The sequence below is a fragment of the Amphibalanus amphitrite genome, unplaced genomic scaffold, assembly GCF_019059575.1.
Source record: "Amphibalanus amphitrite isolate SeventyFive unplaced genomic scaffold, NRLGWU_Aamphi_draft 001718F_arrow, whole genome shotgun sequence".
Taxonomy (NCBI): Eukaryota; Metazoa; Arthropoda; class Thecostraca; order Balanomorpha; family Balanidae; genus Amphibalanus; species Amphibalanus amphitrite.
Genome location: NW_024883211.1, coordinates 43,743 through 70,817, shown reverse-complemented (window position 1 = coordinate 70,817; position 27,075 = coordinate 43,743). Strand labels below are relative to the sequence as shown.

General features: G+C 59.4%; 1 protein-coding gene across 2 annotated transcripts; it reads right to left on the bottom strand.

The window, feature by feature from the left end:
- Nucleotides 1-2,819: 2,819 nt before the first annotated feature.
- LOC122374820 lies at nucleotides 2,820-24,612 on the bottom strand. 2 transcript variants are annotated; one of them, XM_043353811.1, is made up of 2 exons: nucleotides 24,445-24,612; nucleotides 2,820-4,989 (listed from the first exon to the last, which is right to left on the bottom strand). In XM_043353811.1, the coding sequence occupies exons 1-2, from the start codon at nucleotides 24,500-24,502 to the stop codon at nucleotides 4,286-4,288; spliced, it is 762 nt and encodes a 253-aa protein (XP_043209746.1). In that variant the 5' UTR covers nucleotides 24,503-24,612; the 3' UTR covers nucleotides 2,820-4,285. The 2 variants fall into 2 exon arrangements, with proteins under 2 accessions (XP_043209746.1, XP_043209744.1); XM_043353809.1 differs by lacking the exon at nucleotides 24,445-24,612 and adding an exon at nucleotides 6,426-6,621.
- Between the last annotated feature and the right edge of the window lie 2,463 nt (nucleotides 24,613-27,075).

Genomic DNA, 27,075 nt, shown 5'->3' with positions numbered 1-27,075 from the left:
AGCAACTGATGGACAACTGATGTCTGATCGGCTGACGCGATTGCGAATGACACCAAATAGATTGATAAATCGGCACGTTGAAGCTCGCAGTTAGCGTTACGGCTAATTCTGCTCACCTTACAAAAGCCTACACATGCCAAAATTGTAGCAATTACCAATTAGTGATGGGTAGGTAATGTGCATTTTTGCTTCAGAAATCAGTGATAATCCAAATACCGACACAATTCGCTGAAGGGACATTATAGAGACGGAGATGGACGTCACTGATATATAAAACCACCGATAAATTTTCAACACCAATCCGCACACTTCACATGTTTGCGTCACTTCAATCGACCAATGCATTGTCATACCTTCCAGGCTGCGGAGTCCAGGGCTGCGGAGTCGATGGATTTTCAGCGACTCCGACTCCGACTCCGGCTTTCAAAAACCAGCTCCGACTCCGACTCCAACTCCGGCCAGAATTGTCGACTCCGACCGACTCCAACTCCCGACTCCGACTCCGCAGACCTGGCAGGTCTGCGGAGTCGACGGATTTTCGGTGACTCCGACTCCGACTCCGGCTCGGGTTTCTAAAATCGACTCCGACTCCGACTCCGACTCCGGTCACAACTGTCGACTCCGACCGACTCCGACTCCGACTCCGACTCCGACTCCGCAGCCCTGGCGGAGTCGAGGGATTTTCGATGACTCCGACTCCGACTCCGGCTTTCAAAAACCAGCTCCGACTCCGACTCCGCAGCCCTGGCAGGTCTGCGGATTCGATGAATTTTTGGTGACTCCGACTCCGACTCCGGCTACGGTTTCCAAAATCGACTCCGACTCCGACTCCGACTCCGCAGCCGACTTCCTCCTACTTCCGTCCCGTCCTCCATGAACCTCCCCTCCCCTTCTCATGTGACGTTACCGCGCGCGACGTGCCCTCGGGGCAGAGATCACGTGACCTACGAAACGCGCGCGCTCGCGTAGCCCGAGGCAGTTTGCAGCCGGAGGAGTGCGTGCATGGAGTTGTGTGCGGTTTTGGTGGTGCGTTTTCGATGTGTGTGCGACATGGTGATAATTAAATGTTCATCAGTGACCACGGGGAACGATGAAACTAAGTTGTGCATGTGCGAGTGAGATGAGCAATGCAGCTTTATCATTTACGTGCGTCTTATGCGAATTTCCGGCCTCAGCCTCATAGACATGAGACCGGCGCAGCGGCCCCGCCATGTTGGCGGCGGATCATGGAGCCAAGAAAGGTCAGTCCACGGGGGCGTCGGGGGTGTTTGGGTGGGTAGTTGGGCTTGACAAAATGTTTTGATCTTTCAGGTTTGATCGTGGTCTTGTGTTTGCGTTTTTTTTTTAATATGTGGATTGGTCTTTTTTTAGGGGGGGGGGGTGGGGTGAGGAGTCATGACAGTCGGGACTTGGACTGAAGTTCTCGATTATTACGGTCTTCATAAAGCTACCCAATACTCATCCTTCTAAGTTTTTAATTTTATCCTTACCTACATGTCCTGGACCCTGACTACCTATAGGTACCTACAAGGTTTATCGCGAACTGTGGACAATTCAAAAGGTGTGGTTGTGTTCCATCCTATTCTTTTTGTAATTATAAAGCGTTGTTGAACTGAACGATTCGTCTACGACGATTCTCTCTGCATGGCTGGTGCTTAGCTTGAGCTGGCACCAAAACGGATGCGGCGCAGCACCGCAGGAGTCCATCTCGATCTCAAACTATCATCACTCTCGTTCAGTCTGAGCTCTCTCGGCCCGCTCCTCCCGTCGAGTCAGGTCGGACCAGCTCCCTCCCCCCTCCACCCCCTCGCGGCTCGGCGAGGTCAGTGCTGGACCGACCGGTCCCTCCGCAAGGTCGGCGAAAGGCCAGCTCCGCCTGTGCCCCCCCCCCCCCCCCCGAGAGACTGCAGCTCTCCGCGGGGGTTCAGGTTGGCCGGGCGGCTCTGCAACCAGAGCTGGCTGTCCGCTGTCAGACAGAGCCGATGAGTTTCAAGGACTCCTCTGGAGCTAGCTACACATATAGCATGGATGGTTTTTAGCCTTTACGATTTACATTACAAGGTGTTTGAATCCACATGCTTGGATCATCGATTCTTTTGGCAACAGCAAAACTTTTTTATGATAGGTTTACCTATGTGAAAAGTTTTTCTTTATCGGGTCCTATCATCGCAAATTAAACGTAGGAATTTAAAATCTACGAATCATATTGACATCAGCTTTTATTCTCCTGAAATCCGTCCTGTGTAATCCGCCATCGGTTGTTGTTTTCCTCACTTTTTCGCCTTTCCAGCTCCTTTGTTTAAGAGTTGTGTCGTTGACGTCATCGAATGTCGTTTGTTTTCCTCGACCTGAGGAGCATGTACTCGTTGTCCTGGCATTTAACCATAAACGTGTGAATGTGGCGGGGTGCTAAGGTCCTCAGAAACGACGTTCGTTGCGGAGGACTTGTTCGACTTTCGTTGCCTCCTGAGATTGTTTGTGGATGTTTTCCTTTCGGGACTTTGCGAAAGTCGGTGTTTGTAGTAACTTTTGAGCCCTGGTTATTCGGGATGATCGACCGCTGTATCTGACGACCGCATGCTCGGTCATATGCATTGTGTATCGCATCGTTTTGTTCTTGGTACATAGTGATGTAGTTAGCTTTTGCTTTCTGTCACGACTTGCTTGCATCATTATTGTACTTTTGTGTACCTAACAGATTGGTACACATGGTGAGCGCACTAATGTTCCGTAACTGTCGTTCCTTTTCGTTTCCCCGCCGAATTCCCTATCAACCACCTCCCGTTCCCATCTGCTTCGCTCATCAACAAATCACCTCGTTCTTTGTTTAAATATATATTGGCAAACGCCCGTCTCATAAGCTGGCGAGAACACGTCACGCATCAGCGAACTATCGCCGTTCCTTTGTACGACACCGTGTGCTAAGCCATCGACAGAAGGGCTCTCGCTCGCGCGCGGAACACCGGGCAGTGCTGGCAGGCGGACGGCGCGGCAGCCGCCGCGCCACAGGGCAAACAACGAGCCATAGAGATAATATACATATGCCACCTACGGATCACCCAACGTTCATTGCCATGTGCCGCTGCTCGCTGCAGCTCAGAATTCGTAATCCAGTGTCTCGCACACAATCACATACAATCCTGCAATAATAAGAGGGCGATCTCTGAATAACTTTCAGAGCGCCACAAAGCTGCGAAAAACCGGTACATCACTGATCAAAGGGCTGCTGCAAAATGCGAAAGGACCAGCCGACGCACATGTATAAAATAATATTGTAACCCCTGTAGACGGCGAAGGGCGGGCTGCTCGGGCGGTGACGTTAAACGCGCCGAAATCCTCGAGTACAGGACGAGATCTTTGAGGGCGCGTGTGGTATGCGCCCCAACGTTTGCGGCAGTGGGCGCGGCACGGCGCTGGCCCGGCCGGCAGCCGCGGGCCTGCCGCGGCGGCGGGCAGTCCGCCGCTCCCGGGGCCGAGTGAAACTGAATCTCGGCACCCGTTCGCCCGCATTCCGCGCCACGCAACCGACGGCGGCGACCGAGGATGGTCGCGCGGGCGGGGGCGGGGGCGGGGGCGGCGGGTGGCCCGCGGCCAGGCGGCGGCGGCGGCGGCGGACCAAACTGGGTCAGCAGAGCCAGCGGCGCCGTCGGCCGCTCGCTTCCCGGCCGCGGTGACCGGCGCTGGCGCAACCCGGCCGCAAGGACAAGGTCGAGCGGCGCGGGTCGCGCGCTCGAGCGGCGCCGCTCGTCTGCGCTGCCGAGACGCGGCCACCCGCGGCGAGCCGACCGAGCGCGGCACCTGCCTCAGGGGAACAGCCCCACCCCGGGCGGGGAGGGCGAGAGACTAGCACAGCCATCAGAGGGATAGAGAGCTGGCCGGCCGCAGCCGGCGGGCTGATCAGGACGTGAGGAGAGGAGAGGAGAAGGGGAGGGCGGTGGCGGCGCGTCCGCGGCCCGGGTGCCGCTGGCACCGCGGCTCCGGCGCGCTGCAGCTACAGTCCCAGAGCGATCAAATGCAGCCTGACGCGGTACCATCAGAGCCTACCGGCGTGCCCGAGGCACGGACTAAAGCTCAGCTCTACAAAACTGTAAGATACCCATGCCACAGCTCCACGAAAATATTTTTTTGGTTTGGTTTTACCATGCGTCGAACAAAGACACAATATGTACAACAACAACAACAAAGGACAAAACCTGCGGCCTTCGGGCGGCTCCGGCTCCGGTTCAGGCTCCGGTCTGCTCCGGCTCCGGCTCCGGGCGGCCGCAGGGCGGGTGAGCGGCACCGGCTACGACTCCAGTGACGGCACCAGGTGGTGGAACATGTGGAACTCTGTGAAGCCGGCGGCGGCGCCGCAGCCGCGCGGCGGCTCGTCGAATCGCACCTGCTCCTGCGGCGCCGGCGCCAGCGTCGGGCCCAGGCTCGGGTCGGTGTTCTCGCTGCTGATGTCAGTGCGCGCCCGTTTGGGGGCCGGGAACAGCTCCTCGTCCTCCCAGCGGCGCGCGAACTTCAGCGGCGCCTCATCGTCCTCGTCCAGCGGTCCGATCAGCACCGGCGCCGGCTGGTTGTAGATGTCGCTGAACATCTCCTGCACGTCAACATCTAGCAGGCGGTTCTCCTCGCGCCGCCTCCGCCGCCGCTCCGCAGAGCTCGGGTCGCCGAACGAGCGGCCCAGCGTGCGGGCGTAGGCGCGCACACCCCTCTGACGGGCCGCGCGCGCCGCCCGCTCCGCCTTGGCCTCGGCCTCAAGGCGCGCGGCCATGTTCTGCAGCAGGGTGGCCTGGCGCAGATCGCGTTCGCGGAGGTCCTCCACGGCGGTGAGTTTGTCCGTGGCGAGGCGGAGCACGCGGCGGCGCTGCTCGCGCTGCCGGCACCGCAGCGCGGCCGGGCAGCGGCGCGGCAGCTCCTCCTCCTCCGTGTCGGAGAGGCGCGTCTCGGCCGGCTCGGCGGCGTCAAGGCCGGGCGGTTCGCAGCTCACCGGGGCCGGCTTCTCTGCGGGGAAAGTGGGTGGGCGGGCGTTAGCTGGCCGCCGGCGACACACAGAGAGGGAGGGGCGGGGAGGGACGGGCCCGCTGCCAACAGGTCGATCCACGGACACACACAGCGCGCGCGGCGGACCCGATATGGGGCTGTGTGCGTTTACGAACAGTGTGACAAGTCAAGGACGCACACGCGTGCAGTAGGAGACAGGAAACACGGCATGTGACCAATTAAACAATACTCTGTGACATATGACATTGCGTGGACCGTCTCTTTTCGTGACAAGGCCGCCGCGGTGGAACACAAAGGTGGTTTCGAAACGGCTGCTCGCGCGCCGAGACCGACTCGCCGCTGCGCCCCGGGGAAGGGCGACCGGCCGGCCTGTCGCTCTTTCCTCAGTCAGCTGTTGGCCGCCTAGAAACTGAACGGTCTCCCGTCCGGCCGGTTATCGCTCAACCGTGACCTTCCCGCAGCAGAGAGAAATCCACACCTGAGCGGAGCTGTCTCACCGCGGCACGTGTCGCTCCGCGCCGACCTGACCTGGCCCAGTGTTGGCCGAGGCCGAGCCGCCGCACGTGCGTAATAATGAGCCGACCCGGCCGGGCGGTGCGTCGGCTGGTCTTTGTTACTGGGAGCCCGGGGCCCAGCGAGGTGACGGAGGCTGCCCGACCCGGACCGCACCGGTCCCAACAACCGCCGAGGAAAAATACAGAGAAACTGAGCACCGATTTCACATCTCATCGCGTGTGAACTGTACTGTTTTATTTGTATGGAAACGTTCATGTTACGCTCGCAAGCGTTATCATGTCAACCGATGCCCCTGGGGTGTAAATCACGTCGCGGCTCCCGCAGCTGCCTGGGACCCGTCTCCGTGTGCGGAGTTTGTGTCGATTTTTCCACGCAGCGGTGCTCTGCATACCGGCCGAGGCGCCCACAATTGGGCCGCCTGACGTCACGCAGACGCTCGGAAAACAGGACAGCCCAGCAGGATACGGGCCGGGCCGCGCGGGACCGAGCGAGGAGGCCGGTCACAGGGTCATGTGCTGACCGGCACAGGCACTCGGTGACCCGACGAGTGTGAAAACAGACCGAGCCTGCCCGCGGTCAACTGAGCACGGACACCTGTTCGGTGCTGTCATTGAACAGCATTGGTCGATTGGCTGATAGAGTTGGTGGCCGGTGTTGCCTTGATGCATTTCATAAATCCCAGCCGTAGGTTCAAGCTCTCTTTTTATGATGCAGCGCCTGAATGTTACAAAATGTGATTTGGGTCACTTGATCCAAACCTAAACGTTTTATCACTCTACACCTCTCTCGCAACTTTCTCTTGCACCACCATGCGTCAGGCATACCAAGGCCCATCCTTTCCCACAGGTCCCAGCACGCGGCGGCTTGTGGTGCCGCCCCTCCTCCGGGTGACCCATTTGTCTCCGCTCGCTGTGACCTACCTCTGGGCAGGAGTCGGGGTCGGCGGTCGGCCGTGGTGGTGCCCTCGGTGGCACCGGGCAGGTAGCACTCGCCCATGGTTAGTCACTAGTATCACAGTTGGTTCAGCCCTCACACACCGGGCTTCGGTCGGCGTCCGTTCGCTGTCACCACCGCGCGGCGCCCGGCACGTGCTACCGGCCCCGCGTCACGCCGCCGACTGCGGCCGCCGCCGCCACCCGGCCCCGCCGCGCCGCCGCCGCCACCCGGCCCCGCCGCGCCGCCGCCGCCACCGCCGCTCGAAAGTGCACATGTTTACCTTCGCCCCGGCGGCCGGCCGACGGGCGGCGGGCGGTGGGCGGCCTTCGAGCGACGGCTCACAAAAACCGGGCCGCACCAAAGGAGGTGCTTCCACGAAAACGGCTCGAGCAAGGCAAGGTCGAGCCCCACCGCAGGGGACGCCGTAGGGGACAGCGAGCTGTGTCCCATCGGAGTCGAGCTGCCGCACCCCGTGTTCCTCGCGCGCCTGGCCGAGGTGCCAGCTGACGGCACCACCCCGTCAGAAGGAACCACGCTCGGCCCGAGCGAGAAAGTGGCCCGACTGTCGGCCGGTAAGTCCTCTCTCCCGATTTCAAAGCCTCAAATCTCTGCCTAAAGCTGATGAGGCTCCGTGCCGACCGCAAACATGCCAGTGTTTGTGGCGCAACGTCTAGCGTCGCTGGGGTGACGCTGGGCCGACTATGGCCACCGACGGCTGGCCGGCGTTCTCTGTGTATGCCCCGGACGGCAGTGACCTCGATAGTGACCTGATTCCCGGCGGCGGTGGGCAGGGAGGGGTCTCTGTCACGGCCTCGCCATCCGCGCGCCTTCGGCCGTTCTCCGCCGATCGTGAAGGCGCCAAGGACGTCGACGGGACGGGGTCGGAGCAAGGGCAGGGCCGGGTGGGCACTTATCCTGGGCGATACATGGTGAGAGCCCAACAAACGCTGCAGATGGTGGTAAATATCGCGGACCTAACGGCCAACCTACGATATAAACTGAGGAAGCACCGGGGTACGGAACCAAGGCAAGGACAGCCACCGATTCCAAGAAGGAGGACAAAAAAAGTGACAGGAAGGACAGGAACAGAAGCGGGCACATGGAAGGTCAGGGTGAGCCAGATCAGGACAGGTAAAACGGCCACCGGCGCCGGGTTGATACGGTTCCCGGAGCGGCCTGACAGTGAAGCGATGGCGGAGCGGCCGATAAGCCAAGCCGTGTGGGCCCGGGAGGGGTCGAGGGGGCGGGAGACACCTGTGAAACGACACAGGTGGTGCCCTGAGCCCCCATCCGGTGCGGCGCGCCGTGTGGCGACGCCAACTGTCACAAGCAGACCGACAGACTCGACAAACTTTGACACGACCACCTCCATTTCTATACATTGTATAATAGAGCATTGTGCTGTGGATCGTTATAACTAACCGCGTCGGTTGTAGAAAAGGGCTACTATTTTTCCACCTGTGCCGTACGCCGTCAAGGTCCCGGCGGTCCTGCGGCGTTCCGTCGACCTTCTGAAGCGGCGCCGTCACTGTCAGACCGTTATCTACTGCAAACGCGAGACGCACGATTTTCTTCTCTCCCGGCTTGCAACACGGTCGGGTAATTGCCCAAGGTAGCGGCGGCCGGGGTCGGCGCGACTGCCGGCGGCGGGTCGGTCTGTCGCCATGTCCAGACCCGCTGCCGCGGCTGGACAGCGAAGGCCGCGCCGCCGCCGATAGACCAGATAAGCTGGCACTTTGCCGGCGGCTAGTCGGTCGCCGTGGACCGCCGCCGGCCCACCTCGCCGGGCGCGTGTTTAACCGATAAAGGTCGCCAGCGTCAGTAGAATGTCACGGCATACAACGGGCGGCCGCCAGCACCCTTTTTCTGTGCTTACTACTGCGCCGTTCTCGGACAAAGAGAGCGAGCTCCTGCACGGCAGATTTGTGAACCGAGTGTGGATTTGTTGGAAGTAGTGGCGGCTGGCGGGAATCCCGATGTTTTGCACTGAACACTGAACAGGTCCTTATTATACGCTCCATCAATGTCAGGTATGAAAACCGGCCGCAGAACTCAGCGCCACGGGTTTCCCAAAAGTCCTGCACCTATGCAGCTCGTACGCCCACGCGCCTTCGACCCTGGTTCAGGTGTTCTTCCGTGAAGCCGCATAAACGTAGTTGAGACTCGTTTCTTCATGATCTGCGGCGGTTGAATCATACAGCCATTATTGGCCCAGCAGAGGTCAATGTTACCTGCAATCGTCCGAAGATTTAACTGTGTTCGAAGACGCTCTTTTTCCGCCCTCTCGTCATTTTACGACGTCCTGCGTCCCATGGACGATTCACTCGCCGATCCACCGGTGTCCTCGTCTCCTTCTCGTCTCCTGGCCGGACATGGAAAGGTCCGGAGACACCAGAGAAGCCCCGGAGACACAGCGAGTCAAGGCCTGAAAACAGTGAGGAGAGCCCCAAGACGCGACCCGGAGAGGCCCGGAGACAGCCCGGAGTGGTCCGGAGAGACCCGGAGACAGCAGCTCCCGGAGAGAGGCCGGCCGCTCGGCTCCGGACCCGCCGAGTCGCGACAGATGCCCGCCCGGGAGCGGCTGCTTTCACCGACCGTCGCCGCGCCGAGCCGCTGAGCTGGAACCGGCGGCGTCCGGGACGGCCGGGCCGGGTCACAGGCGCGCGCCCGGCCGCGAGCTGTCGGCGGCCCGACTCTGAGACCGGCCACACAGCTGCTGAGCTGCAGCTGAGCTCCGAGCCGGGCCAGCCCCGTCAGACAAAGAGCCCGCGGCCGAGAGGCGGGCCCGGCGTCCAACTTGGTCTGCTACCCCGCCAGTGACGGCTGACAGCTCTGAGTTGTCGGCGGAGGACCGAAACGCCGCCTTTAATTAGAGCTGGCCCGATGCTTGTTGCGTCAGTTTCGGCACGATCAAAGCCGATGCACGTGCAGCCAAATCCGGCGATTCGCACTGACACGGCGCAGCGGGCATTTCCTCCACGGAGGCGGCATTTCCTGCGAGCTCGGAGTCGGGCGCCCGCCGCGCCTGTATGCAAACGGTCGACTCGGTTTCTAGCCGACTGCGTCCACAAACGGAACAGCCAATACATATTCAGCGGACGGTAGCTCTGTCACGCCGTTAGCCGAGAGCCACCGGAGTCGAGACAGCTGACGGACCGGTACAGGTGACCGATATCCAATCGTGCCGGTGATGATGGGAAAAGCCAACATCGGTGCTAGCGCGAAGTCTACAGTCGCTTTCCATTTCTAACGTGAAGCTCGATTGTAATCTTAAAAATTATTTGGTACGAGTGAGAACTATTAGCTGACCATCAGCTCCAATAGTCAGAATGCGGACATCAGACGACGTATCACGCCCCGGCCGCGTGTCCTCGTGTCCCCGTGTCCGGGTGTCCGCGTGTCCGGGTGTCCGGGTGTCCGCGCTCGGTGGCGCGCTGTCGCCGCCGTGTTCCTTCCGGTATTCAGTGTGGGTGACCTCCAGCAGTGACGGTCAGCGGCTGATCTGGTCTCTGCCGCCCTGTGACGGTCGCTTCTACACGCAAACAGCCGGCATCGGGGGAGGGACCTACATTGGCGGTTGTGCCGGAGTTTATATCAGCCGTCGCTTGATTGCAATCGACATCAGCGAGATATCGGCAGCCGGGTATATCGCTGACGTGCTGCTGATATGTCAGACGACATTCTCGCGACGGTTCCCAATTATTCTGATAGAGTCCAGAGAGTATAGCGTCCAATAGGGCGCCGGCGTATATGAAGGAGGAGTCTGTTCCACATCGCCTAAATTTATCGTAGAATTGACATCACTATGTCGTACACGGTGCCTAAAATAGTTGAACTAATTGTTGAACTTACCCATAAATGTGTCTGGCTGAACAGAGCTGAACGTGATGTATACCTAGTTAATGTATATGATGAATGTATTTATGCTCTAAATTTTAGTCCCGTCGTCCCAGACAACCCAAGATCCGAGAGACGAGCAAGGAGTGAGGATCGCGGCGCTTTCTTGACGATCAACTGCCATCATAACTGCCGTACATGTGCGACGAACGAGCGAACGGCAATGGCTTCGGTCGCTGTTCGCTATGAATGCAGGAATGGGACACCACACCTCATATGCTTAGCGTCTCGGCTCGGTCCCTGCCCGTATAAAGCCCGGTTTCTGCCGCGGCACACTGGATGTTTCTGCCGTCGTTGGATGGAGCCGAGCGGTCAATCCCCGGCTCCCAGCAGGCGCCACTCTGCCGACTGTGTCGCTACCGGCGGGGCGGGGACGCACCGCTCGCGGCGGCACCGGTGACCAACGAACGGGTGACCGACGGGGATTGCAGAGCGACCGCCCTGTCGTATCGGCGCGGCTGTCAGCCCCCACAGCATAAATGTCAACGGCGCTCGGCCTGCAACGGTGGCCCGTGACTCCGCTTTTGAATACCTTTTATAATGCGCTTATATAAAGGCAGTAGCGAGAGCATCGACTTTTTTGGCAACGCTTTTACATAATATCATGCCAGTACTGACTGTTCTTGCTGTAATTTGTTGGTAAATGTAGTTCGTCGCCGACCCTAAAAGGCTAATTGTTATTCATTATATGCTCCATGCGGGCAGGCAGCAAGAAAAATAACTGTAGATTGTGATGCTCACGGATTGGAATGTTTATCAAAACAACAGTTAGAATAGCTTGCTGTTGCTGCGACAATCGTTAAATCCGGGTTGGGCATGCCAAACACCAATTTCCTCTGGGTATGCAGAGCGCCTTTGAAGTCTGCTCGCCGATTCACTTTTCCCCTGGGCCCGGTTCCTGTCATCGGAATGTGGCGGCCCTTTGATCCCGTCACCCTTCCCGGCGCTCCCGGCCCCTGTCACCGCGGCTCGGTCCGCGCGGCGGTACCGGACCCCGCCGAGAGATGGCACTGTCCGCGCTGGGAGGCCGAGGTGAGAGGGTGTGCAGGAGGCTGGAGGGTGTGCAGGAGCTCAGAGGGTGTGCGGGAGCCAGGAGGGTGTACCCAAACATTACACCGGAGCGTGCCGGCGCCCCGCCGAGTCTGAGCGGTGCTGAGCTGACTGCGACCGGGCACCGGCCGCGCCCCGCTGATGGAGGACGCGCGGCGCCCCGGCGCCCCCACCCGGCGCCCCGGCGCCCGCATTGTACCGGCCCGCCGAGCTCACCGCTTCTGCAGCTCGAGCACCCAAGGCCAGGCCGAGCCCACGGCGGCGGGCAGCGGTGGCTCAAAGCGGGCCTTCCCAGCCGCCCTCCTCCCGGAAGGCTGCGTACCTCTCCGTGGGATAGGGACTCGGGACGATATGGACTCTGACTTCACTGCAGAGTGACGTCATTTGGAGGCATCACGTGACCGCGGAGCCGGTCCGAATCGGTCCGGGGTTGCTGGAACACACCTACCGGGAAGGTGGAACGCGCCGCCACCTGAGTGGGGGAGAGGGCGGGAAGGGGGAGGGGCTTCCAGCGACCGTCCGACGTCAACAGGCCGCCGGCGCCGACTCTGATGCGCGGACGTCGCCGACGGTTTTTCTACCGAGAGCGCAACATGATGCAAGCGTGGCGCAAAAGAGAGCGTGAGCTGGTAATGTCACGGACTCGCACTGTCCGCCATGCCGCCCTCTAATGAGAGACTAGACGATACCAGTTGGTTTCATAATCCGATTGTTCAGCATTGGCCGCCGGTAGCCGCTGGATTGAGCCGGTTCAACTCCTGACAGACCACAAATCGATCAGCTCACATCGGCGTAACGGCGAGACGGTTATCGGCGTGACGCCCGCGTGATGCTGGCGTGACGTGACGGCCGGCGAGGACAAATTCCGCTGGGCGCCGTCTGTCTGTCCTCGACGGGCCGGCTGCACCCATTTCCAGCTCCGCGCCCAGAGTATTTTAGATGTAATCTCCCCGTATAGGTGGGTGTGCCGTCCGAGCCAGAGGGGTTTACTGGGAGTGTTATATGGGTGTAGAACAGGTGTCGATTGCGTTTTCAGCGTGGATGGAGTGTGGAATGGTTTTAAAATAACCACGCTCACACCCACCTCGATCTAACCCGAGCACCGATCGACCGACCAACCGACCGCCCTGCCAACCGACCGGTCTGAGCCGAGCAGTACCGCACACTCGGCGCATTCCATTTGACGGCCTCCAGGGAGGGGGCAGGTGGAGCGGGGGGGGGCAGGTGGCCCAGGACCGCGGAGCAGCACCTGCCACCGCGAGCCGCCCGCCGCCGCTGCCGCTGCCCGCCGCCGCGCGCGCGCCCGCCTCGCGCACTCATGATGATGCGTAGTTCGCGGCGCCGAGCGGCTCCCCATGGCCCGTGCTCGGAGCGGCGCGGCCGTGCGCTGGTCTTACGGGATGAGCCGGTAATGTCCCGTTTTTTTGAAGGACGCTGAACAAAGGATGGGAAACACAGGTAAATGCGTATCCCGCTCTGGAACGATTACTGACTTCGCTGTGACAGATGGTAAATGTAGCTGATTTTTCACGGTTCATACATCATCCATTTTGCACGGAGATGCGCTGCTGTTATTTCCATGTTGTTTCCTTGTTCCACACAATTACTTATGATAGTAATGAACAAACAATTCCGAAGAGAGTGCGCAGATGAAAATTTGCGTCGCAGGATTGTAGCTTCGTCATTCAACATCGTACCTAATGCGTCTTCCTTTGAATCGGACACTTTCCGCCAGTGAGAGTCGCAGCTGACCAGCCAGACTAGAGTCGGAGTCGCCGAGTCATTGAGTACCGAGTGGCGCCGCTCCGGGGCTGACGGCGCTCAAAGCCCCCGCGGCCGGCTCACAGGCGCGCGCGGTGCCAGAGCTGCGCGCACGTCCAATGCCAAGCCCCCGGGCAAGGCCGCCGTGCCAGTGCTGACGTCACAAGGGGGTCGCGGCTAGGCTACTACGTCATCGTCCAACGGGACGGGACGGCTGTGGCAGGAAGCAGCTCAGAGCCAGCAGGGCTCATCGAGCTGCGGACGTGAATTTCGTTTCTTTCAGTGGTTCTCCAACAGCCGCAGACAATAGACCTCTATTATACAGGTCTATGCGTCGGCACATGTAAAGTTGCAGCGGTCAGCGTGACAAGCCGTCATGTTATCTCACACAGGACAGTGACGGAAGACTGTCACCCAGAGTCGAGGTCCATTCGCGGCGTCCCAGCGGACCCGAGCCGTCGGTCTCGTGTTTCGCTGACGGCAGAGCCGGCCGGTATACCGGCAGGTGCGCCCTCCCCGTGGCTGCCGTGGCATTGGGAGCCCGCTTTCTAACGTTGCATCAGCCGGCGATGCCAGATCGTACGGCCATCTGGTAACCGAGGGCTGCCGTCATCGCGCGTGGCTCGCACCACTGATTCCGTGGACGTGCAAAGTCACGGACAAGTACTCGGATATGTCAACTGTGTGCGATCGGGGGGGGGGGGGGCTGCACCCGGGTCACAGGGTACGCGCACGGGAGGGGAGGGGAGCCGGAGGGGAGGGGAGGGAGCGGACAGAGAGATTTAGCTCCGGAGCGCCACATTTGACCCAGAAACCCCGACCTTGGCGCCGCGCGGCGGACAGCGTTGATGCAACCGCTGATCCTTATCTACCGTCCTCTCCACTCTACCGAACCGGGGGAAGGGATTTATTCTACCTTTTCCGAGGTAAACATGGACGGTCCAGATCTACTGTCCTCTCTTCTCTCTACCGAACCGAGGGGAAGGGATTAATGCTACCACCCCGCGGTAAACAAAAGCAAGCCTTATCTACCGTTCTGTCCACTGGGCCGAGCCGAGGAGACGGGATTAATACCACGATTCGAAGGTTAAATAAACGGCAAACTGCCGGACAAACCTGGGCACTGAAGTGCCTTCTCAACTACGCCATCATGGAGCGTTCAAAGTCAAGCAGTTTTAAACAAACATCGGCCACAGAACAGGTTTGTTGGCATTTATAATAGCTTCATGACCTTTCAGTTTGTGAGCCGTGATTTTTTACACGAGGAAAAACACAGGCTGAGTTCGACCTCAGCGTTTGATAACACAAAGCCGCCCGTCGTGGCCTCGTCCCTCCTCACCAATTATGTCCCGCTTTCTATGGACTGTTCTCTGTGCAGAGCGGCTCTGATAACAATGTGCTGCAGCGAGCCACATCACTCGTCCGTCTTCCCGCGGCGCAATAAAGTCCCGTGTCCGAGAACTGTCCGCGCCCGGCTCCATGTCCATAATCGGCTGCAATTTGTCGCCACATCGGCCGCCGGCCTGTGAGGAGACGTGGCCGGCGGTCAGCTCCCGGCGCCGGGCCGGCCAAAAACTGGTCCGACTGGGAGCGGCCCGGTCCGAGCCGGCGCGGCGCTCCAGTCGCGCCCCAGAGGGGCAGCGGGGCCGGGGGAGGTGTCAGAGCTCGCCCGGCCGAGCTGCTGGCACCGACGGTGATGATTCACATCACTCTGCAAACGCAGTCGCCGCGCGGTGCCAGCCGGACCCGTCCTGGACCACCTGCTATGGCGCCGCGTCCGACCGAGGGCCGATCGACGCCACACTACCGGCGCCACGGCCCGTAATGTGGCGCGCCGTGCTCGTATGACGCAACTGGCGGGGTGCGACGCCCTCAGACGCGTGTGGCGCACCCCTCGGCCCCTCACGTGTTGGAGGACGGAGCACAACACCCCACCGCGCGTGTGCCATCTGCCCATCGGACCGTCTCACACGGGGTGCTGTTTGGCCGTTTGGTGGCTGCCCGCGGGCTCCTCAAGGGATTATTGTTATCTGCCTTTATCTACTGATGAAACCGTACCCGCGCCGCCTCACGCCACCACTTATCGACCCTCTCCGTCTCATTACGTTATCCATCGGCCCCTTCAGTGTCCCGACGCCTTCCTCTGCCGCTGTGACTCCCGACGCCTTCCTCTGGCCCCCTCTCTCGACTCCCCGCGACCCCCAGCCTCCCCGTCCCTTCCGTAGCCGCGGGCGGGCTGCTGTGAAGGCTGACCGGCCGGCCCCACCCCACCGTGACCCGCTTCGAGCGGCGAAGGTCAGCCGGCTGACGCGAGGTCGCGGTCAGGCCGGGTCGAGGTGAAAGCTCAGCGGTCCGGGCGGCGCGCCGCGTGCATATACGGTGCCGGCCGCTCCCACCGGACTGGCCTGCAGAGTGGGCCGGGCGGCGGGCACACGGCGGCACCGCGGCACTGAGGACGCTTTCCCGGCCGGGCGGCCGCTCAGAGGCCCCGCGGGGTGCCGCTCAGAGGCGCCCGGCGCCGCGGCGCCATTGTGGCCGCGCCGGCCAGTGTCGGCTGCAGCGGGCGCCCCTGTCGGAGCGGTGTCCGCCGCTCCTCACCCTCGGCTCACCGCCCGCCTGCTGTCGTCCCAACCGACCGACCGGCCGACCGGCCCTCAGTCACAACAAATGGCCGGCCGGGAGGGGATTTAAATTTAGCCACGCTGCCGAGCACGGGCCGGTGGGGGACTGAGAGGCCGCAGCGATCTGGGGAGGCGCCGAGGAACGCAGAGGGGACGGAGAGAATTGTGTCTAAACAGCCGCCGAGCACCGCCAGGTTGTTGCGCCAGATCTCCCCCTCCCGACCTCCCCGCTGCGGCGTGACCCGCTCGGGAGGCCAGTCGTGCCCGCCGTGAGCGGTGCAAGGCAGTGCCGAGTGACCCCGTCACTGCAGAGCGGTAACTCTGACCGGGTCTCGTGCAGCTGACCTGCACGCGAGCGGGCCAGGGAGGACTCTGACCCTGTCCTCGCGGGGACCGCCAGACAGCCGGCCCAACGATCCCTCCAAGGCCAAACACGGCTGCACCCAGACGGGAGGCAAGGGAAGGGTTAGTCGAGTGGGCAGTAACCGGGCGGGCGTCAATGTCAGGTGGAACCAAACTCCTAACGACTTCACCGGGACGATCGGCAAACAAAAACGGGACAAGGCAGCCATCTTTGTCGAGAATGTACCGGTGTAAGTGCTCCCGCCGCGCCGGCAGCGTCGCGAAAACCTTGTCTGACGGCTGGTTATTTCCAGAACTGCGGCAGACCGGAACGGCATTGGCCTGGCTCTGATTGGCTCTCTTGGCCGTCTGCGGCTTTTTGCTGCTCCCCGGACATGGCTAGATGGCTGTCTGAGGGTCAGAGAGCGATACAGCGCACATAGTGATACACGCCGCCGGTCGATACCACTTTGGGATTTTAAGGTAATGACTAATGAGAGAAGCCACTACTTTTTGCTCTTTAGAAGTGAAACTACAAGAAACGTGTTCGTGACGGCGAGATCAGCGATTTATATCGTAAATGAATCATACAACAGGTGCTGTAGCTTATTTCAAATCCGCGAATTTACGCGGCATTGTTCTAACCCCACCTTAAAACACGCCTAAACACCATTCGCCACGTTTTCCATTGCACAATCTCCGTTACTCCGACACGGACAAAGCGCCGCCGATTCCGATAGAAAGTGAAGTGAGTGTCGGACCGTTTGAGCGGCCGGGTGCCGCGCAGACGAGACGACACGTTTTGCTTGAGTTGGTAAGTGTACCGGCGTGTTACTTTCCCTGGCCGGGGAGGTGCAGCGGCGCCGCGGCAGACGGCAGACAGGTGATCGAGCACAGGTCGGCCCGCGCCGGGCGGGCGAGAGAGATAACTGCTGCCGAGCTCAGCCGGGAAGGGGAGCAGCGGGTCACACGAAAAGGGTTCGCATGAGCATGAAACGTTTTTATTGTGTTATGCATTGGAGAGGAGATAACCAGAATTCTTGGCACTTGTGAAGTAAGTAAAGAATGTATTGATGCAAGATAAATTGCACGCGGACTGAGAATGTATTGAATATTGATGCAAGATAAACTGTACTCGGGCAGCTGATATAGGGAAATGAGGTAGTCGTGGGATTCGGACGCACGAGTAGGTTTCCGCAGGTTTGTTTTCACCCGACCCATTTCTCAGGACAATCAGATGGCATACCTACACCTATTTTTGCATCATTTTCTGTTCTCTCCGAGTCCAAGGCGCCGCCTCCAGCTCACCCGTCCCGTCAACGGATCTGCGGACGGGCGCGCGACAAAAAGCGAAAGCTCCGTCCGGTAATTCCAGCCCGGGCAGAGCGGGCCGCGACCGTCGGTCGGCTGTATCGCGCGGCGTGCGGCGGCCACCGGCAGGGTTTCCTCATAGACCGCAGCGTGCAGGAAAACCGCGCCGTGCCTGGCCCGGGTCCGGCCACGGGCGCGGGGCGGGCGGACCACCGCCATCCAGCGCCGGACGCTCGCGCGCCGCGGCCCCGCGTCAGGGCCGCCAGCCAGGGTCGCGCTCCCACCAGTTCCGGAAGGGCGGCCGGCGGCCGTCACAGGCCGGTCGGACCGCCGCGCCGAGCGGCAATGGCTCCGGACACTTATCGGTAGCGCAGAAAAGGTTCCGGATCCAGATGGCTGGGGAGATACAGTGGAGAGCGAACCACATAGTGAGGTCGCGCCGCCCGCGGGGAGGCGCCGGACGCGACACGAGAGAAACTGAACGGCAGCGTCAGAAAACAATGCCTGGGAGGCCTGTGACGGACGGCAGGTGCTGACAGAGGCCATTTATCTCGGGGTAGTCGACATCTGATAACTAACGGCGGACAGGGCGAGATAGGAGCGGCGGCGACCGGTGGGCGGGCAGATGCCCCCTCCTATCGCTGCTTGATAGCTGACCAGAGCTGAGCCAAAAGGCTCAATAGCTGACTGGAACTGAAAAAGCAGCTCGATATCGGTCTACGTGATGAACTAAACGATTCGATGTTTGCCGCCGAACCAAACACCACAAAGCGTCCTTTCACCTCTGCATAACAAATGAACACGCGCTCCAAACAAAAAGCAAAACACAAGCGGAACCAACTCACACAGTTGGATGAACAGCAAACAAACCGACCACCTCAAATGGAGCACATTTAGTGGCGAAAAACCCCTCCGTGCCGCCACTGGTTGCTGTAGTGCGCGGCGGGAGCTCCCCGGATTCCGGCACCGACGTCTGTCGACGTGCAGGGGTATATATCGGCGGCTGAGCTCGGCGAGCAGAGGCGGCGTAGCGACAGGGCGCGCTCGCCAGTGGCTGAGCGCCGAGCGTATTGATTATGTGCCCGTCCAGGGAGGGGCACCGGCACCGGGCCTGCTGCGTCCGTCGCTGCCGACGAGGGCCGTTACCGGGCGACCGTCGGCTCCGACGACGGTCAGCGGCGGAGCGTTGACCCGCAACCTGACCCGGCCGCCGGCGGGACACCTACCGCGTGTCGCCCAACGGGCTGCGAAGGTGCTGTGATATGGCTAAATCGGTAGAGGATCGTCGTAGAATTACAAGCGTAGCGAAGAAGTTTTAGCTAGTCACCACTACTTTTGAATTTGTTACGTAACAAGTCAACGAGCTGCTTTGATCAAGCAATGCAAGCAATTTAGATAGTCATTTATGTGCACTTCAATGTCAATGTCCAACTCATTAGGAATACCCAGAGCGTTTGTATTCGTCCTGTCGCGATGGGAACGGCAGCTCAATATCAGGTCCCATCCCACCTACCCGACCTTTCCGCTGCCTTCACTGTCAAGTGGACTCGGCCGATTCGACTCGCCGCCGGCGCCGGCCGTCCTCGGTCCTCACCCATCGGCTATCATCCCGGGCTGATAGAGCTGGCGGCTGTTTGTCTTTGGGACGCGGCCGGACTGCTTACGTAATGACGGAGCGCCGCGGGGGAGGGCCGGTCCTCCCCCCCCCCCCCGGTCTCCCCCGCCGGCCGCCAGTCGATAGTAGCTGAACGGTGTACGGAGCGGGCACGGCTGGGGAAGCGCCGGAAACCGCGGGCCATCGCCACAGGGAGAGCTGGGGATCGGGAGGGTGTCGAACTCCGTACGGCGGGGAGTGGGGAGGGAGACGGGTCGGCTCCGCCGTCCTTTGTTGGGAGGGGAGTGAGGGAGTGGCGATGATGCAATGGTCGCTGCTGACGCCGAGAGCCCGGCCCGGCCGTGATTAGGCCGATCACACACAGACACTCGATAGCGATCGAGGTGATAAGTCAGTCACCAAAGTGACCGATACGACAGGCGGCGACAAAATGCAGATTGCAGAGCCCAATCCTGCCTCTTCAAACCCGATGACAACTCGTGCTTAAAATCAATAGACATGTGGTCGACTTTCGAGGCCAATGTTATCCTGCTCTTCTGCTCTTGCGAACTCTCGAGAGCACTTTCCACTTTCCAGAACATCTAAGCGGACTCGGGAGTTAATAGCTCACATTTGCGTCACTTTGCATCGCGACGTCACCAGCACAGCCGAGCGTCATGTGCAGAAACGGAGTTGTTGCGTGCCCGAACTGGCTGCTGCCGCGTGATGTCGACCTCCGATGACGTCACCACACTATGTCTCTGACGTCACTGAGGGGTCGTGGTGACGCCAGCCGCCGACGGAAGGAGTCTGGAGTGGGCGGCAGAGCCTCCGGCGAGCGGTGACGGAGCGGCGCCGCGCCCCATGTCGCGGTCAAGGTGGCATTATTGACACGAGTGCGGGGTACTCGGACGGCGGCGGCGGTGGAGGGAGCGATCGATTGACTCGCCGCCGGCGGCTGAGGCCGGTTCATAGACCGGACATCACAACTCACCGCGGACCGTGGGGAGCGGCCCGATCCGGCCGCGGGCGGGAGCTGCAGAGAGGGCCGACCGTGGGAGAGGAGGGAGATGGGGCCCCCAGGGAGGAGGCGGGAGGCAGGGTGCCACTGAATGGCCGCCCAGCACCCGTGGGAGCTAATTCAGAGAACGAGTAGGTGCGTAGGGCGGTGGGGAACTAAAGTGCGGCCATTGAAAGCTATGCGTGGGTATAAAAGTTCACTGCACGGCTGGTGTCTGATGGAAACCATCGAGCACCTTCGGTGAGAATCGGTTATGCGCTTCTGAGCCGATACACCAGCGGTATAATCTCGCCACTAATTGAATCACGCAGCGAGCCGACGGTTCAGCTCACAGCGAACAATCAGCCACGTAAGGGCGTCTCGCTACGCCGTGCATGAGGCCAAATCGGGACGGCACGTAACTGCGCCTCCATTGTTGTGGAAAGCTACAGTCGACCTGAAGACACGGTACGTGGGGCGGAGTAAACCATGCTTTAGCCGTGTGACATGATGCATCAGTAAACAACGCTTCTAAAAACATTTTCCCAGGAGATTACCATCTTCCGCAAACGTGACTGCCTCAGTCGCCTTATATCGCCGTTCTGATTCATCGCTGACGTCTCTATTGCGGTCGTGCTGCAATGTTTTTAGTATCGCTCTGCATGATTCATGCAGCGTCTTCAACACAGCGGGACAAGTTCGGACAGTTCTGTCGCGGGACAGCTACCCTCTGCCGTCCGCTCTCACAGCGCAAACAGAGAGGCCCCACCTGGTTGTCGCCCCGGCCCCACCTGTCTTCACCGTTCACTACGCACGCAGCTGATTCGATTAGGCCGATAACTGCCGGCCGGCCATCATCGAGCGATCACCGGTCATCGAGCCATCATACCGGCAGCGACAGACAGGCCCGCACAACAGGCCCGCTCATCTGAGCGCGCACACCGCGCCGGTAAATGGCGGGCGCGGGCACGAGCCGGAAACGCCCGTTTCCGGCGGCGGCCCGGTCACGGCTGGTTAGAGACGCAGCAGCGGCGGTGGCTCCCCGTCCGACAGGTCACACAAAGGACCGGCGAGCGGCCGCCGGACGGAATCAATGTTTGCACGCGGCGAGTCATGACGCGTGCCGGGGTACGGGTTCGATCCCCGATACGGAGGATTTTCCCGGTTCCGGTGCAGAAGTGGCGGTAATTTTGTGGGCGGTCAGACATGAGACGGTCGGTCTGGCCAGTCGTGACTTTCGCATTACTGCTGAGATCTAACGGAAGTTTGTTTTTGCGGTCCGGCGGCCTCGGCAACTCGGGTGCAGGCTCGGAAATAAATACCATCGAATCTCGAAGGTTCGTTGCACTCCATCTTTCACAATTAGCGTTATCTTCTGAATATCATCACGCCATGTTTTGACAAAAGAGCACCTAATCACAGTGGTTCCTTTGTCATGATGGCGTCTGTTCGCCACTGTCCTCTCGCGGTTTTCCATGCCACCGACGAACGGGGTGCGGTGGCTGGTCGGCCCCGACGCGCGACCGCCGCCGCCGCGCGGTGCCGGGCGCCGTTATGTGAGCGAGTCGCGCACCCTAATCTATCTCTCTCCGGGAGCACCTGGCACCGGAGGAGGAGCACCGGGCGGCGCGGCGGACCGCGCCGGACCGGACCGGACCGTCCGGCGCGCGCCGTCCGGCCGGTGAAAGCTGCACGGAGTGGCGTGCCTCAGTCAGGTGGCGCCTCCTCTTAGCCCAACTGCACACACATAGACCGACGCAGGCAGGCATAATTTCGCCAATGAATGAAGGCGGAAGCTTGCAGGGGCCGAGGAAAGTATATGCGGATGACGGATGTGGCCGATCGCGCATTGTGTGTTTCGCTCACGGGCGCACCTGGCCAGTACACTGGCCCTGGTCCGAACATTAGACACCGGTCAAACGAGGAAACTGACTCCCATTGACTCATAATTCATAACTATGCATACAGGTGGGGCGGGACTGGCGTAGCCCGGCATTGTCTTGTGGGCACGTTACTAAATGCCGCCGGGTGGGGTCGGGGTTTAATCCCACATCCATATTCTGCCGTCCCGCCCCCTGTCCCAACCGACCCAACCAGCCGGCGGCAGGCCGCCCGTTCACTTTCGGTTTGTCGCGTGACCCTGAGGCTTTCGGGTCAGACAGGTTCAGCCCCCTCCCCTCCCCCGGCCCCCAGGCACCCCTCCCACCTGCCGCCGCCCCACCTGCGGCCACGGCTTGGGGGGGGGAGAGGGGAGTGGGGAGACAGGAACAGGGAACCTATGGGGAGCGATATTTGCATAAGACCGATTTGGATTGCATATTCCTCGTTGATATGACCGATTCGATACGCATTTTCCAATGAAGACTCGGAACATGTCGATGGCGAATCAACAGGCGAGAGTGGGCGGCTCTGTCAACAAAGGCTACAGAAACCACCAGGATACGGCACGAGGCGTGCTCTGGATCCACGATTCAGCGGGCGCACTAATTCCGGATCCGGGATACGGCGAGCGCCGGCTCCGGATCCGGGAGTGGCCCGGGCCGCTGCGCGGGAAGGTCCGGGCGGGCGCTGCAGCCGCTGCCCGGAGGCGGCCAGGTGCCGACTGCCGAGATCAGGAGCACGCCGAGCCGCGCGGGGAGATTATATAAACAGAGCCGGCACTCTCAGAGCGGAGCTGGCTCGTCAGCTCGGCTGAGCCAGCCGCCGGTACCCGCCCACCACCTGGTGCTATTTGGATATGAAGCGGAAACTAAAACCGGATCAACTGTGCCCCGGGAAACTAAAATGTCAAATGAATGCAATTCGGTGCCGGCGATGAAACATGAATACACAAAGACGTATTTTCCTGTTCAGGCTGGTGCAATAGAACTTGATGTGGCTAACTGGATGATGAAATACGACGGTTAGCGCAACTTTGACCGGGCCTGTTCATGCACGACATTTTCGGAGCATTGCGTGCCTCCAAGTCGCTGTTTCCTTTCCCAGGGAGAGGCGCGGAGAGAGGGATTTAGCGGCATCTTTTTGACGAAAGCCTCCTGCAGAGCTCCCAGAGGCGCTGGCCCGATCTGTCTTTGCATAAAAACCTGTCCCGGACGGAGAGGATTGCGGCCAAATGACCTGCTTCCCACACAAAGACCGACCGGTCCTTACACGCCACTGCTGACCCGGGCGTGCTGACTGACATCCTCTCACTGTCTGCGGTATGGCCTGCTGTCTTATTTACCACCCTGTCTGCTCTCCTGTCCGGCTGCTGCCTGAGCCTAGCTCCGGCAGTTCATCCTGTCTCCGCCCCTGCCTCCGTCCGTCCCTGGTCCGTTGGGCCTTTGTCGGCTTTCTCCCGTCTCTCCCAGATCACACAAACAACACCAGTCGAACCAATCTGATGACCTGCTCGGACCAGGATGGCCAGGACCGCCGGCCCGGCTCTGATGGTCCCGCGGGTCCCCGTGAGTGGTCCCGGGACCGGGCGGCGCGTCTCCGGAGTGTCCTGAGTCGGACGGACAGCTGATGACACTCGAGCGGCGCGTGGCGGGGAAGGAATGCTGGATCCTCAGCCAGCGGGACAGTACCTGTGCCACAGGTTATCCCCAATGTGTTCGGGTCATGGGACTGTTGGTTGACGGATCAATGACCCGAGTGGATGATGACCGATTAGATCACAGATGAGACAGATAAGTAAACTGACGACACGTCTGCGTCAGAACGTCAGAACAGAACAGAACAGAAGACGGGTATGTACTCCCGGAGGACGTGCTCAGACCGGCCGGGACGTGCTCTGTGTCCTCCGGCCGTGCTGGCGTACCGCCGTGCTCAGCAGACGTGCTCGTGTTGCGCCGTACCGGCCGTAGCGTGACGAGACCGTCCGACCGGCCGGGCGGCAGGGGCGACCCCAGCAGAGGGAGGGGGAGGGGGTTAGCGCGCAGAAAGACGCTCACAAACTCGACAGAGCTGGTTTCAGAATTCGGCGCAGTTCTTGTTCTCAAAATCCAAGCCGTTTTACTTTTCGGTAACCGGTCTAAAGATGATGCAACATTGGAGACATGTGTGTAAACTGAGTGTGAGCTGATTAGCCGCGCCCCAGGGGCGTAGTTTTTGTTCCCGCTGCTCTGAGCGGCGGCTGCCGGCGGCCGGCCGGTGGCGTGTGACCTCATCCGGTCCGGTTCGCCACTGTGGTAGCGGAGCGGCTCTAACGGTGCCACGGGCGCGCGCCGGCCGCGGGGCTCCTCTCGACAGAGGAGACACGGGGAGCACGGGTCCATGGGTGGGACTGGGACTGACAGACACTGAGACAGACACTGGGACACAGCTGGGTAGGCAGACGAGCCCGCAGAGCCAGGGCAGTACAGATGTGACAATGCAGCGCAGTTGAGTAACCTCATGACCCGTGCACACGAGCGAAACAAACAAAGGATTTGCGTCCGACTTACCTTCCAAGTAGGTCATCATCTCGAGCAGCAGCCGCATGACGTTGCCTTCGTCTCCCATGGTGGTGGCCTCGCGGCCTGACCTCAGGTCACCGCTCGGGGCACGACCCTGACCTGTGACCGACCACCGAGCGCTGAACGCTCAACCCCCGCGGCACCCAGAACCCAACTGACGACTGCTCGGCGCCAGATTCAGCCCTCGGCCGCCAGGGGCGCCACAGTCGCCGGCAGCCAAGGACGGCCACTGGCGTCAGATCTGCCGTACTTCGAAAAGGATGGTAATTTTCTCAGCACTAAAAACCGGTCATTTTGTGGTATTTTCGGCAAAACTAGGCATTTCCAGTTAATTTGAGGTATAACAGGGTCATTTAGCACCTAACCAGTTATAACACCTATTTAAGGGACTTTAGCACTACTTTCAGTCTAATTCGCAGTACTTTTAGTTTGAATGGCACCTAATGGTAGTCATTTCGCACTATTTTTGGTAGATGTTTAGGTATCCCTACTAAATCTAGAAGGATTTTAGTATATTATGGAGAAATAAACTACAATACTAGTCTGTACTAGCTACAGATTGTTTGTTGCCAGGTCGATTAGCGTCTGTTTCGGCGCATGCGTTTTGAGAGGACCGATAGGACGCAAGGCGCGCTTCTTGGACGGATTTGGCAAGGAATTGGATAGATTGATTTACGTACAGCCTCAGCGTGTGCCGATCATCCTGCCTTTTCTTGTCCAAGAGTGAACTGAGCGAGGTTCTTAGCATGGAGATTGGAGAGTGATGACGATTTCCGCGAGGATGTTGGGTCCTACCGTCCGCCCAAGCGTACTGGTCCGCCAGTGCTGCTGTCTTTATTCTGTCAGGTTATCTAACGGCGCTATGCGCATGTAGATTGTAGATACAGCATTGCAGTAGCAAATGCTTATCATGTGCGGTGGCATTTTCCCATGCTTAGTAGGAAGCGCTCGACGTCCCTTCCGTACGTGTCGTGGAAGGGACGTGTCTGTCATTGACGCACATCAACTAGATGGATCTTGATTGTAGCATTTCGCAGCAGCGTTTTATCGTTCAGCGGCCTAACGCCTACCCAGCTCTCATTTCGAGGGGAGGTACTTTGCTGAGCATGAGTGGTCACGCTGCATCGTGAGCCAGATGAAGCCGGTGGGCAGACCGTGTACCGTACATTTGCGTACAGTACATGATTTTGTCCCACGAACCTAACCGATGCGCATTTTTGTCCACAAATTTACCTAATATATATCCAGCATGCCTATTAGTCGTTAGGGGGGCAGCACCGGGCGTGGTGTATTGCGTAGAGGGCAGGACCTATGCAACAAAACTTGCTCCAATTCCGTTTTCATCGTGGAAGTAATACGCTGAATGGAGAATCATACTTTGATGTCCAACTTACGTACAACATAAAAAAATACCTCAAGGCTCAAGAATACTGTGATCATAGCAGTAGCTCGTGCTCGGCAGTGAAATCATGAATAGTGCTCATATACCGTATTTAGTGCAAAATGAGCTACCACACACCCATTTATTATGCCAGATCTGGCATCGCCTCTATACTAACTAAAATAGTGCGGAATGACCGGATATACCTGTGTTTGACAGAAATTGCCTGCGAAAAGACGATAGTGCAAACTGAACTTATGATAGTGCAAAATAACTGAAATTTAGGTACTGAAAAAATTATCCCCCCTTCGAAAAGGGACCGGGGGCGGCGGACGGGTGGCCAATGTCAAGTGCGGCACAGGGGACGGCCGGGAGGGGTGCCAGCCGCCCTGCCACCTGCCCGGGACGCTGACCCCCGGCAGCTGGTCAGCGGGAAAATCAGCAACAGTCGGTGATGAGCGAGAACCCTTCCACGGCAATGATCCCTCCATTGATTATTGCGTATTTATTTATGATAATAACATTTTAACGAGGATTTATACCGATTGAGGCAATTGTCTCTCACTTTTGCCTCTTCCCTCGGCTCTGGCAATTGTCATCCACCCACCAGCGATGGCGACGGTTGAAGGGAATAGAACGCAAATCAGTGACATTACCTCGGACAATCGTCATTGTGTGTCACGGAGAAGGGCAGTGCGCATTCACTGCGCAGGACCCATACATCCGTACTTAAAAACCGCAAAACGAGAAATTGCGTCTCGAGACGCACGGGCTATGGCCGGTTCCGCTCTGCCGTCTCGTCAGTCGTCGCTGTGACGCAAAAGTGACGCAACAGTGACGATATCCAGAGCCATCCGGTGCGGTATATCGTGCAGGTCACGTGTCCGCGGCCCGGCACCGATGGGCACCGGAGAGACATGATGCAAGCTGCAAAATGCAACCGACGTCAACCGAATGCCTCATGACGTCGAAGAGCTGCTATGTAAACCGCGGTACGTCGATAATCTTTAATAGCCATGATGGTAATCATAAGCCAGAGAACTTATAACACTTGTATAGGTAACGAATTATTCAATTTGCATGATGGTTGGACTGAAAAGTAAAGTCTCGTTACTAGCAGGACTGAGTCAAGATGGCAAAAGTTCGAGGACTTTGGATTTGTTCGATCGGTAGCTTTCACGTAAATAATATGCTCGTTGCTCACTGCTCAAACTCATCTTTTATTCATCACAATTAGT